Genomic DNA, 12,960 nt, shown 5'->3' with positions numbered 1-12,960 from the left:
TCTTCAACAATTATCTTTTTAGCGTCGTCGGCGTCTGCATATTTCTTAGCAGTGGCCAGGAGCGCTGTAACCGATTTGGGCCTCTTGCGCAGGAGCTTGTCCATTAGGGTGTCGTGGAAGCGGAGGCTAGTGATGAAAGCCTCAATTGCCTCATTGTCAGAGATTGACGGGACCTTGATGCACATCTCTAAGAAACATCGGACGTACTCACGCAGTGGCTCATCTTTCCGATCTCGAATCCGTTGCAGATCGTATTTGTTTCCCGGTTGCTCGCAAGTTGCAATGAAATTGTCAATGAAAGCCTGCTTGAGCTCTTGGCAAGAATCAAAGTAGTTCGCCGGCAAGCTGACCACCCATTGGTGACCTACGTGGCCAACAGTGACTGGGAAGTAGTTAGACATGACGTGCTCATCAGCCATGGCTGATCTACACGTAGTTTCATAGAGCATGACCCATAATTCGGGGTTCTCCTTGCCATCGTACTTCTAAGGTTTCTCGAGCTTGAAGTTCTTTGGCCATATGACTTAGCGAAGGTGCAGAGTAAACTGCTTCAGACCCGGCGGGCCACGAGCAGTGTCATATTCCATACAGTGATAACTTTCGTGGGATGCTCGATCATTGGCTCTCTGGTTGATGCGATCGCGCAAATTGCATTCCCTGAGGTAGCGGCGGAGATCATTATTGCCATCACGGTGATCCCGGTTGCCATCCTAATTAACCCTACGACCGCGGTGATTATCGTGGTTATCTCGGCGGTTGTCATCCCGAACATCGCTGCGGTTATCTTCCCGACAGCGGTTGTCGTCCCGACCACCATCATGACCGCCATTTCCGCCTTAACGGTTGTCTGATGGGTCGTTGTTGCGCAAGCCACGTTGGTTGAGTGGCTGTGAGCGACTTGAGTATCAGCGGCTATGGCTTGACTCAACTGAAACGGATGGAGCCCGAGCTTGATTCACCATCTCTACGGTCTGACCCATAGCAGCCGTCAGATAAGCTTGTATATCATCGCAAACTGCCTAGGTTTCCAGGGTATTGGGTAGCCATTGCATTGTCGCCATGGCGATGGCTACGTTGGTGCTTGGGGTCCTGAAGACCTGTTTGTCCCCCACCCTGTCGAAAGCATTGTTGAGGTCACGTGGTTGGACCCTTATGCGTTGTGCCTCCTCTTCTGCTTCAGCTTTGATTTGCCGGTGATTAAACCGGTCAATATTGTGTGCCTCGCGTGCAATCCTTTCTTGTTCCGTTTCGCCAACTGCTAGCGGTTCATCATTGCTGACAACGTTGATCAAACCCCCTCGCCTTGGTGGGAAAGACGGGAATTGCAGGAAACCGGGGCGTGGTCTGGGATATCCAGATCGTATTCGACGCCTTCATCATCATGATGCTGGAGCTCGGTATGCACGGAGGCATTAGATGCGATGCCAGACGAGGAGCTGGAGTCACCCTCTTGGACCGGATGGACGGATCCTTCTTGATAATCCTCAATCCGGATCATGTTGACGAAGTTGCTTGGCCTCAGACAAGGCTGATGTACAAAACCCAGATCCAGGCAGCGTCGTATGTTATACGCGTAGTTGGAGGCAGCGTTGCGTAGGTCATAGGGCTAGGGCTGGTAGTTCTCCGTTGAGGCTTCATACTCAGAGAGCCGGAGACCCGTCGCGGAGGCTGGCCGGCGACGAGCGGAGCGCCCTTTAGGAGTAGATATGACCACAAGATCTGTACCAAGTCATGCAGGACGACTGGCCCGAGCTGGTCAGGTAGATCTATTGTGGGGTGCGGTTACCTGCTCATTAGGTTGACTTTGAATCATACTTACCAGAGCTAGGGTTTCAGCGAGTTTAGTGCTGACCCGATCGATGGAGTCGAGCAGGTCGATGTTGTCGATCTACTTCCCTTTGTAGCGAGGAAGCGGATGATGGGTTGTCGGTGTGGCTGAAGGTGATGCGGGTGTGGTCGGAGCCAGATGTACCGTGGTCAAAGCTAGATCCATCGTGGTCGGAGCCGTATCCGTCGTGGTTGGAGCTGTATCCATCGTGGTCGGAGCCGTAGCCGATGCAGGTGAGGTAGTGGTCGGCGCAAACTGAATCCACGCCTCCTCCATGGTCATGGCGATGAAGTCATCGGAGCTGGTGGTCCAGGTGATCTGGACAACGGTGAACGTGAGGCCATTCGGCGTAGCCATGGAGCCAGAGATGATGACCATCCTGTTTGCTTGGAGAGCAGTATGCACACCCCCTACCTGGCGCACCACTATCGACGAAATATGGTCGGCAGTCTACCTAGGGGTATGCCCAAGGTAGTAGATTGTCGGTAGACAGATGCGCAAGCCTCAAACAAGATGGTGACGCAAGACAGACACGAGGTTTTATCCAGGTTTGGTCGCCAAGAAGGCGTAATACCTATGTCATGCGTCTGATTGTATTGCTGTATGTTAATGAGAGATGTTTTTTAGAGGGGTCCCCTGCCCGCTTTATATAGTCCGGGGGGCAGGGTTACAGATCTAGAAACTAATCCTAGCCAGTTACAATTGCCATATGTGGTCGGATAAGGATTCCTATTCTAATCGACCAGGATCTTGCTTGATCGCCAAATCTGCCTTGACTCCTTGCGTGGGACTCCGATCAGGTTGGCTAGGCCATGTGTCGTCTTTTGGTGGACTGGACCCACTGATCCGGGCTGACCCAAGCCTAGCCATAAGGGTATAGGGGTTAATACCCCCATAGGCTCTAACTCAATGGAGAACTCCACATCTCTGTCCGGTGGCAACCCAGGTAGATATTCAGTAAAGACATCCGAGAACTCACAGACCATAGGAATAGAAGCAAGATCAGAAGAAGCTTCAGCATGAACAGCAACAGGTAAGGCTGGATTTGAGGGCATAAGAAGAGACATCCTATCCTCAGAAGAAGGGGGTCGTAACTCCACAACTCTCTACTTCAGATCCAAGACTACCCCATATACCCATAACTAGTTCATTCCTAGAATTGCATCACTGCCTTGCCCAAGCAGCACCATAAACTGGAGACGGTAAGTGTGAGTGGCTAATACTAAGCCTACTATGTCCGTCTGAGTATTAACGCACAACTATGCACCTGGAGTACTGATTCTATAGGCAAAAGGTATAGCCATAAGAGGTATATTGTGTCGGTGTGCAAATCCCATGCTCATGAATGAATGTGATGCACCAGAATCAAACAACACATAAGCTGGATGAGAATCAATGGTGAACATACCAGCCATCACCGGTTCATTTTGTAATATTTCCTCAGCCTCCGTGAAATTAACCTATCCAGATCAGCTCACTAACACTTTCTTCTTTATAACTGTCCGCTTGATTAGCCTGGAGTTAGCTGAGGGTTGAGCTGATTGAGCCGATTGGTTTTGCAGACACTCTTGGGCATAGTAGCCTTCCTTGCCACACTTGAAACAAGCACCAGGCTTGTTCCCTATCCTTGATGAGGTGGAACCTGCTGTCCCTAGGGCTGCTGATGTTGCACCTACTGAGTAGGTGCACGATACTGAGTGGAAAGAGCTTGAAAGGTCTGTTGAGGCTATCAAAACGAATGCCCACCCAAAGACTGATAGGGCACCCGCCTGACAACCTGTACGTTCTACGCCTGGGGGTGACTAGAAGACCCAGTAGCCACCCGCTTGTGCTTCCATTCTGCCTAAGAATCACGCTGCAACCCCTCCATAGCAATAGAAGCGTTCATCATCACCCCAAAGGTCAGATAGTTTCCTATATATAACTCCTTCTACAAGATGCAAGAGACGCCACGATAAAAATGGTCTCTCTTCTTCTCATCTGTATCAACATGAGTCCCAGCATACTATGACAAGTGGTTGAACTTGTGGACATAGTCCATCATGGACAGGCTTCCTTGCCAAAGGTCCAGAAACTCTGTTAACTTCCTATTTAGAACACTAGCATGAATATAATACTCTGAAGGCCACAGTGAACTCCTACCAGGTCACCCGATGATCCATCGGCTGCATGGCATTAAAGGTGTCCCACCATGCACTAGCAGATCCCAATAGCTATTGCGCTGCAAAGTGCACCTTCTACTCCTCAGTTATAGTGAGAAGAAGAAACTTTTGCTCCAGGACACGAAGCCAATGCTCTGCATCTAGAGGCTCAACCATCGGCGTGAACGTGGGTTGGTGCATCTTTAAGAAATCCTAATATGAGTAGGGCCCCTCAGGACCATGGGCACCACCCCTGTTCCCACCATTGCCTCCGTGGCCTCGTGGGCAAAACCACCGATAGCCTATGCCAGTAGCTCCATGGCACGGGCTGACTAGCGATGAGCAGCTAACATCTCCACCATCATCTCTGCATGAGTCATAGGAGGTGGAGGAGGAGCCACAAGTGGAGCCTCATGGCTCACCCCGTTGACGTTCCCATTGCCCCGCCCACTTTGACCTTGGCCTTCGCCAAGACCGTGGCCCACTCCGGCACTGGTGCTCCTATGACCAGACCTCAAGTTCATCTGAAAAAAGATAGGAACCAACCATTTAGGACAACCCTCCAGATTAGGAATAAGAGATTAGAGAGATGATAAGACATCTATTAAAACATTCTTTTAGTTATCCTACCAATTTACTAATTCAAATTATACGTGTAGGGGGAATTTAGTTTTTAAGTAAGGTTCGCTTATCATGATGCATGCATCAGCCTATAGGCTCACTCAAGCCAGAATATATAGCGGCATTCACAAAATTTTGGCACATCGCACACTCACTTCCTGTATGCTAAACGATTTCTTACGCAACATAAGTCAGTGTACCTGCAGAAAACTAATTATATAAGACCGGTGCCGCTATCCTAGATAGACCATATTGCTAGGGCTTATACTTATTTAAATAATTTTATTATCGCACCCTACTTTTCGCAAACTTTTGTTGGTCAAATTTTATGTTTTTTTAAAAAATGAGGAAACTCATAAACTCATTATTGGCTCGGGTACCAACTGTGGCAGAGCTGCCCAAAATAACATATTTATAGAGGTGCTCGTCTACCACTAGACACTAAGCACCCCGTGAGCGAGTTACATCGGGCGGGTTCCGTCGAGCACACCCTAAGGGAGAGCCCGAATAATCCACATTTTTCATGCAGGATCCAATAATGACAACGAGTTTACATTACTTAGTCCATTTTATACATCCAGAGTTCTTAGAAATATATTATTAGAGTACCAAATTTAGAGTGCAGAAATTTAACAGCGGAATGAAAAGAAACATCTATCAATAATATACAAGGATCCGTCTGTGCCCACCAGAAGAATCCTTCACACAACGGCTACTCCTCAGGCAGTACCTGCAACAGGGGTAAATAAACCCTAAGTACACAATGTACTCGCAAGACTTATCCAAATAGTGGGAATAATTTCCTGACTCCAAGGAATATGATAAGCTTTATGGTTTGCTCGGTTCCCTTTTTGTAGAAAGCAATACTAATAGTGAATCCTTATTTATGTTATTATTAGTAGTCATGATTAATTCATTATCTATCCATTATATGTAACCACCTGTTCTACTTTCAAGCAAGAGTTTAGCAAATAGTCCATTTCATCACCTTTCATCTTTCAGTTCTTACTACGGTGCTAGACTGTAGACAAGCCATACCAGAACGTCGATGATTCATGAATCAATGTGCCCAGCTGGGTACCCCAAAACACACGCCCCGCTTGTACCCTAGGCACAAGCAGGACCAATCCATCACTCCCCTATCACGGTGTCTAGGTTCCCGTCCAAACTTGGACTCAGTCCTCGCTCCTGAGTCCCGGACTTAGTGTGGTGCTTAGACCTCCACCATCCCCTCCTCCAATCAGTCGGTCCAGAAAGAGCCAGAACCCATGACAAGAGAGCAACAAGCCTTCCCTGTGCCCATACCCAAGTATGTGCTTAGGATAATAAGTCTGTGACTTGCCTAGAACCCAATGCAATGGCTGATCCTTAACCAACACAGACAGGGAAAAGTGTAACCAAGCTATGCCCCTTGGCTGTAGGACACAACCTCTTACACCCACCAATACCCATACCATATCCCTGCCCGGTATCCATTTTTCTTTTCCACCATTTATCATGAGTGATCATAATAATCACCTACTATGAGTAACGGCATGTTATTCACGCTACCAAAATCCTGAGCATAGTAGCTACTCGACCTCTACTAGTAGGACTCATAGTAAGTGTATCTATGCAGGTAGTTTCCATAAAATTCCTATAACATAAATGCATATCACATATATATATATATATTCCATGATCATTCAAAAATAGGGGTTATGCACCGGGGCTTGCCTTGGGCAGGCGGTGTGTCAACAAAGTCAGCAACTGGTGGCTCCGGAGCTCCCTCCTGTACGAAAATCTCCTCATACTCCTCAATGATCTCCTCGTAGTCCTGTTCGTCCGCTGGCACGAACTCTACCAACTTGTTATCTACATGCATGAAATGATGATGCAACACTTAGTAATATGGCAACAACAACTCTTAAAGTAAAATACAGTTACTAAGCTAGCTCTACCGACTAAGATGCTAAGTTGCCTCTTTCTACCACTAACAGGTATGAAACGTTGCATGCATTGCCTTAGCAACTAAAGGTATTCATATTCTTAATATCAATTTACTCTATATGTGATAAAACCAGGAGTACTCGCTACTCTATTTATCAACCTACTCTAAGGTTACAAAAATTACAGTGAGTGCCTAATAATATCATGAGTCTACTGTAAAATTTTCAGAGCTAGCACTTCTACCATTTCATCACGAAAATTCATTCTCTAAATAATCCTAATAACAACAAGCATATTACAACAATTAAACTAACCCTAAAGATACCACAGAACTGTGTGAACTAAATACACTAAAAGCTAGATCATGAATTTAGGAAACTAACAAAATTTACTTCATGATTTTTGGACACACAATTTTATACTGATTATCTAAGATCAGTTCACAATGTAATTTAGAAAAGCATTAACTAATTTGTTATAAAAGAAAAGGGCGAAATAGCCCGGCGTGGCCCAAGGCGGCTCGGCCCACTCTTGCGCAGCGCGCACTCACAAGCGACCCGCTAGTGCTGCCCACACAGGGCGCGGCCCAACTACGCAGAGACGACCCGCAACGGGGAGGCCCGCGTGCACAGGTCATTTTGTGAAAATGCCCTCGGGCTACCTGGTAATAGCGCAAGCACTAAGCACACTATTCCTTCAGTCTGTGACTATGCAAAACAGCTCTTGCAACACTCTGTCTTCACATCGGGGGGTCCCTGACCTGACCGCGCACGCCGGCGCGGTGGCCGATGGCACCGACGACCCCCGTCAGGCAACTAGGACCCACCCCGCCTTATCTAAGGAGCCGGTACTTGCCTAGGCACAAACGCAAAATGTTGGGCAATGAAAACATGAGCTGGGACACCGTAGTAAGGCCACACCACGGCGGCGGAGCTCCTGCAATAAAATGGTGATGTTCTGGTGAGCTACAACAACGTCGAAGCAGTAGGGGTAGCTCGTGAGCTCAAGGAACTCACCACGAACCCATCCAATGTGGTGGTTCGGTCAGAGGTGGCTCGAGTCAAACTGGTCGCGTGCGCACGGATGGTGCGGTGGTGCACCGCGGCGGCAAGACCACGTCAGGAGCATCTAGGAGATGGTAGCAACTCGACAAGGGTGCACCGGGTAATGGGTGGGTGGAGGCGAGACAGGAGGTGCAACAGATCAACGCAAGGAGCTCTGGAGTGGTGGCTTTGCTGCCAACGCATGCCGATACGGTCTTATCGACCCAGCAGGAAGAAAGCTCGAAATTGGAGCATGGCATGGCAAGGATCACTGCACGACGGGGTCGGGTGGCTGGCTGACTACACAGCGAAGCCATGGGCAAGGTTAATTGGACCGAGGTGACTCCATCACATTGAATTGAAGGTGTGGGTCCGACGACCATGGCAATAGAGGAAACAGGGGGGAAAACAGACATGGCTTGGCTCATCGTTGCCGTGGCAGGACGTGGCTGTCAACTCGTAGTTCAAGCGCGCACGTGCTATAGGCCGTTGGGGGATCAATGAAACATGCTCAGGAACGGTCGGCCGCATTGCCATAAATACAAGTCGACGGTGGCTCCGCCATGTGCGCGGCAGTGGCTGGCACTGGACTGGGGAGGCAGCAGCGTAGCATCGCAGTGAGCGCGAATGTGATGGGAATGGCTAGGTGGGGCTAGCCCACGCGCGTGCAGACGTGAAGATCGACAACAGCAATGACTGTGCGATGGTGACAGTGCAGGCCGCACGGTGACAGGATGGTGGCACAGTGACACAGGCGAACGCAACGCAAGCAGTGCGGACACACGCAGCGACCCAGCACTCGCAACCATGGCTAGCATCAGCGCGATGACACAGTGAGGCAAGCGGTAGCGAAACGGATAGGGCCTTGGCACACGACGACAACAGCGGAGCAGAGCGGCTAGGCCCACCAGCCCTAGTGTCCCACCGAGTGTGGCGATGGGCGTGAGGGCGTGCTTGCTTGCGTGTGTGAATCACTTGCTTGGGCATGGCAGCGGCGATGCGGGGCCTACGCGGTGGTCTGCGCGCGCGTCGAGTAAGCCAGCGTTGCAATGCCGAGCCGAGGCATGGTGACCGCGCCCCGACGCTGACACCGACTGAAACGTGCCACGCGGGATTTTTAAAGCGCCCTAAAAATCAAATCCATTACTTCAAACGTCGAACCACCTATTCTATAGTCAAGAGGGCCTATAGTCAAGAGGGCATGTTAGGCTATCAAGACCAGCCATGAAACCACACCACTAATTAATCCAATTCGCCTACAAAAATTGCCAAATTTGGCCTTGTCAAACCGTTCTCCGACTTAGGAAATTCGACTAAGTCTTGATCGAATTCGCGTCAAAATCGATTTCCAAGCTATTAATCATGCAAGCTAGTGAATTCATTTCCCGATCGCAGGTATTTCATTGTCACCTACGAAGTTTGTACCATAAACTTTATTAAAGTTCCGTATATGCGTTCTATAGCATTTTCGCTTAATAAAAATTGATTTAAAACCCTAAGTAATATAACTTGACTATGAAATGTAACTTTCGTTTCGCATGACAAAAATTGATTTACACACTATTTTACATACACTATCACATAAACATGATGCTCATGCAGGGTTTTAGCAAAAGATTTACAGTGTAACACCTAGGGTATTACAACAACACATCATTTTGGCTTTCATCAAATATATGTGAGATAACTCATTTCCTGTCCAACACTTAGCAACCGGATTAGACCTTTAATCACGTTGTCATTCATTTAAGCAAAATGTACCAAAGAGCTAGATGCACTTTCATCCTTCATTAATTGGAGTAGTTGCATTCTTATTCAAGTTGCATAGCAATTATAGCATTTATTGCACCTATCCAACCGCAGAAACTGAAGTCTGGATTGGTGTAAAAGAGGAAAAAGATAGGGGTGTGATAAATAAGAGGGGGTTCGAAAAAATAAATAAGCTTGCAGACCGTTTAGGCCCCGTTCAGCTTACCCAGAAATCGGCTTGTTCGATTTGTTTTTTCAGCCGAAACAGTGTTTTTCTCTCCCAACAATTCAGCCAGAACAGTGTTTTTCAGCCAGTTTCAGCCAAGTTTCAGCCAGTCGAATGGGGCCCAGTCTACTGGAGATTGATTTATTTATAGATAATTTTTTGCACTACGAATCTATTTATTCCGTGGGCAGTATAACATATTATAAAACAATTGAGGACAAATATTTTTTTATAGGAGTTGTCTCTAGTGTTACACTTCATTATTCGGGGACCGAGGGGTATGATTCAATTATCAATAACAAAAACAGTGAAGACCCATGCCCAAGCTTTCTCTTTTACCCAGGAAACAGGGATCATAACAAAGGTGAAAAGCGTGGTAAAGTGATTTGCTGCTATAAGTACAGACTTAGGGCCTCCCAAAAGATTCCTTCTCGTCCCCGCTCGCAGTCCCAGTGGATGCCCATCCCTCCACCTAGGGAAAGGGAAGAGAAGGTTGGCGGGTGCGCCGGCGTCTCTCTCCTTCATTCCCCCCTCGTCAACCGGACGGTCACGCTGCCACGCCATCGCTACGGTCACACTGGCATAGCGACACTGCACACACTTCTTCCCCGTGCTTGCTGTTGCAGTGCAGCTGTACCCACACTACTCCGTCAGTCTCAGTCACTGCATTGCCTCAAGAAGCAGCAATGGAGTCGCCAAGATCCATGGCCGTGCTTGTGCTCGTGTTCTTCGTCTTGTGCAGAGGTAACGAACTCTCGGCAAATCGACCGAATGCTTCCTTCTTTTGCCAGATCTTGCGAGGTCACCAGCAATGGCGGGTAACCAAGCTCAAGGATTCGCGTTTCTCGCAGTGGGGGAGGCGGCGACGTTCACATTCGTGAACCGGTGCACGGACACGGTGTGGCCGGGCGTCCTGTCCAACGCCGGCAGCCCAAGGCTGGAGCCCACGGGGTTCGAGCTCTCGCCCGGCGAGGCGCGCGCGGTACCGGCGCCGGCGGGCTGGTCCGGCCGCATGTGGGCGCGCACGGGCTGCTCCCAGGACGGCGCCACGGGGCGGCTCGTCTGTGCCACGGGCGACTGCGGCTCTGGCTCCGCCGAGTGCGCGGGCGCGGGCGCCGCGCCGCCGGCCACGCTGGCCGAGTTCACGCTCGACGGCAGCGGCGGGCTGGACTTCTACGACGTCAGCCTCGTGGACGGCTACAACCTCCCCGTGCTGGTGGAGACCTCCGGCGGCGGAGGCTCCACCGGGCCGGCGTCGTGCGCCGCGGCCGGGTGCGCGGCGGACCTGAACGCGATGTGCCCCGCCGAGCTCCGTGCCGGGGGCAGCGCCGCGTGCCGGAGCGCGTGCGACGCGTTCGCGCGGCCCGAGTACTGCTGCAGCGGCCCATTCGCGTCCCCGGCGGCGTGCCGGCCGACGGCCTACTCGCAGGTGTTCAAGACCGCGTGCCCGCGGTCCTACAGCTACGCCTTCGACGATCCCACCTCCACATTCACCTGCGGCGGCGGCCCAGACTACACTGTCACCTTCTGCCCCGGCGCCACACCAAGGTCCGCCCTTTGATTCACGGGTCACCCGTCTCTTCTCCCACCATTGCATGATTTATTGCTCATTCTCATCATTCATGTTGCAATTTCTGAGGGGAGAGAGTGATGAACCAAGATTTGGCACTGTGCCTCTGCCAAGATTGTCTGGATCTTTGGCTGGTTCTTGGCTTGTGAATGTGGGGTTGATCTGCCGCAGCTCTTTTACCGTCTCTGCCAGTGCCAGCACAGCCTTGCTGTCGTCCTTTAGCTCCTCTTGTCACTAAAACTGTCAGAGCTTGCTGACTTACTGCAAGATTTTTCAGCTATTAATTACCTACTAAACCAGTACTTAGCTCGCATTATCTAGTAATCCAAGCTACTGATCATTCTGTTCCTAAAAAGGGTAAACACTAGGAAGTAGGAACATGTCGTATCTAGTACAAGATCTAGGCATAATCTTTTTTATCTTTGGTTTAGCAGCAGATATAGGATGAAAAACAAAAGTGCATGGGCAAGCGTTTTTGGGCGTTATTTTCCATTTGCGTTTAATGCTTTTGTCCGTACTACTGAGCATATGAACACTGATCGGTGGCGCTGCTGTTGTATGTACATGTACCCATCACGTGAGCGCAGCCAGAAGTCGACGACCATGCCGGGCTCGACGCCGACGACGGTGCCGGGGACGACGACGACGACGACAGTGCCGGGGGCGACGCCCACAACGGTGCCGGGGACGATGCCGATGCCGGGCGCGACCCCGGCGATGCCGACGGGGACCATGATGCCGGGCACGACGTTCACGGACGCCACCCCGGACAGCGCGATGCCGATGGGTGGTGGCGGCGGCCTGGGCATCGAGGGCGGGGACAACCAAGGCAGCGTGCTTCTGGGCAGCAGCAGCAGCGAAGGCGGCGTCTCTTGGCTCGCCAACATGGCCACCGGCGACGCGTCCGCCGCGGCCGCCCCGCTGGTGGTGTCGGCTCGGGTAGTGGTGGCGCCACTGGCAACACTGCTCTGGGACCTCCGTTTGCGGCAGCTTCTGCTGTAGTGGGAATCTGTTGGCGATTCGCACTCGTAGCACGGTGGTTTTGGATCTGCCGTGACTGTACTGTACCTTCGTACCTTGTAGCAGTGTCTGTAGATGATTACTATCAATTGGTGATGTTCACTTAGTCCCAGGATTAGATACTTGTGTTGTGGCTGCTAGTGCTAGTTCTAGAGGAGAAATTAATGCATGCATGTGGCCATTGATTAAGTTAATCGCTGTCGTGCGAGCTGCACTTTGGCCCGGTTCGGCTGGTTGCATCAACGGCTGATGCCCTGATATTGATTTGTTATTAGAGAAAAACACTATTATTTTGCTAAATCGGTAAATAGGGAAAGGTTTATTGCTGATGCTGATTTGTCGTTGCCACTGTTGTTTGTGGGCGTGGCTCGAGGCTGGCGGGGAACACGGGCATGGCATGGTCTCGGAGAGACCCCCTCCGTTCGGCTGGTAATATCAGGCTGGAAACGGCTAATCTGAAAGCAGCTGGTACAGGAATACCAGCCAGCAGCGGCAGCCATATTCAAAATTGAATTAACAAAGCAACATTCAAACTTGGCGCCAACACAACAGCATGCATTCAAAAGTGGCGCCAATCACACACAACCTGAACCCAACCTTACAAGGCTTCCATTCCATAAAAATCAACAGTTGGCCTAAGCACCCATTACAACAGTTGATAATAACAGGTCATTCGAACTCCTTACAACAGTGCATTACAACCACCTCGTACTGACATGACATCTCAAATTACAATTGTTTTGTCCATAACACTACAACTTGGGGATTAGTGGAGGCTTTACAAAACTAGTAGCAGTTCCACCATACATGTGAAGCAACTATAGAAACAGACG

At 50.0% G+C, this 12,960-nt stretch overlaps 1 protein-coding gene across 1 annotated transcript; it reads left to right on the top strand.

Annotated features, from left to right (window-relative positions):
- The first annotated feature begins 9,969 nt into the window (after positions 1-9,969).
- On the top strand, positions 9,970-12,321 carry LOC136538969 (thaumatin-like protein 1). The gene is made up of 3 exons (XM_066530894.1): positions 9,970-10,281; positions 10,389-11,085; positions 11,695-12,321. Exons 1-3 carry the CDS (start codon positions 10,224-10,226, stop codon positions 12,107-12,109), a joined length of 1,170 nt encoding a protein of 389 aa, XP_066386991.1. The 5' UTR covers positions 9,970-10,223; the 3' UTR covers positions 12,110-12,321.
- Positions 12,322-12,960: the final 639 nt, after the last annotated feature.

Source organism: Miscanthus floridulus, chromosome 1 (genome assembly GCF_019320115.1).
Source record: "Miscanthus floridulus cultivar M001 chromosome 1, ASM1932011v1, whole genome shotgun sequence".
Classification (NCBI taxonomy): Eukaryota; Viridiplantae; Streptophyta; class Magnoliopsida; order Poales; family Poaceae; genus Miscanthus; species Miscanthus floridulus.
The sequence above is the reverse complement of the archived record's forward strand: the minus strand, read 5'-3'. Positions and strand labels throughout refer to the sequence as shown.

Excerpts from the sequence above, each read along its gene's own strand:
- LOC136538969 (XM_066530894.1), top strand. The coding sequence starts at position 10,224 with ATGGAGTCGCCAAGATCCATGGCCGTGCTTGTGCTCGTGTTCTTCGTC. Across the intron at positions 10,282-10,388 it reads GTTCTTCGTCTTGTGCAGAG|TGGGGGAGGCGGCGACGTTC; the intron begins GTAACGAACTCT and ends CGTTTCTCGCAG. Across the intron at positions 11,086-11,694 it reads TGCCCCGGCGCCACACCAAG|CCAGAAGTCGACGACCATGC; the intron begins GTCCGCCCTTTG and ends ACGTGAGCGCAG.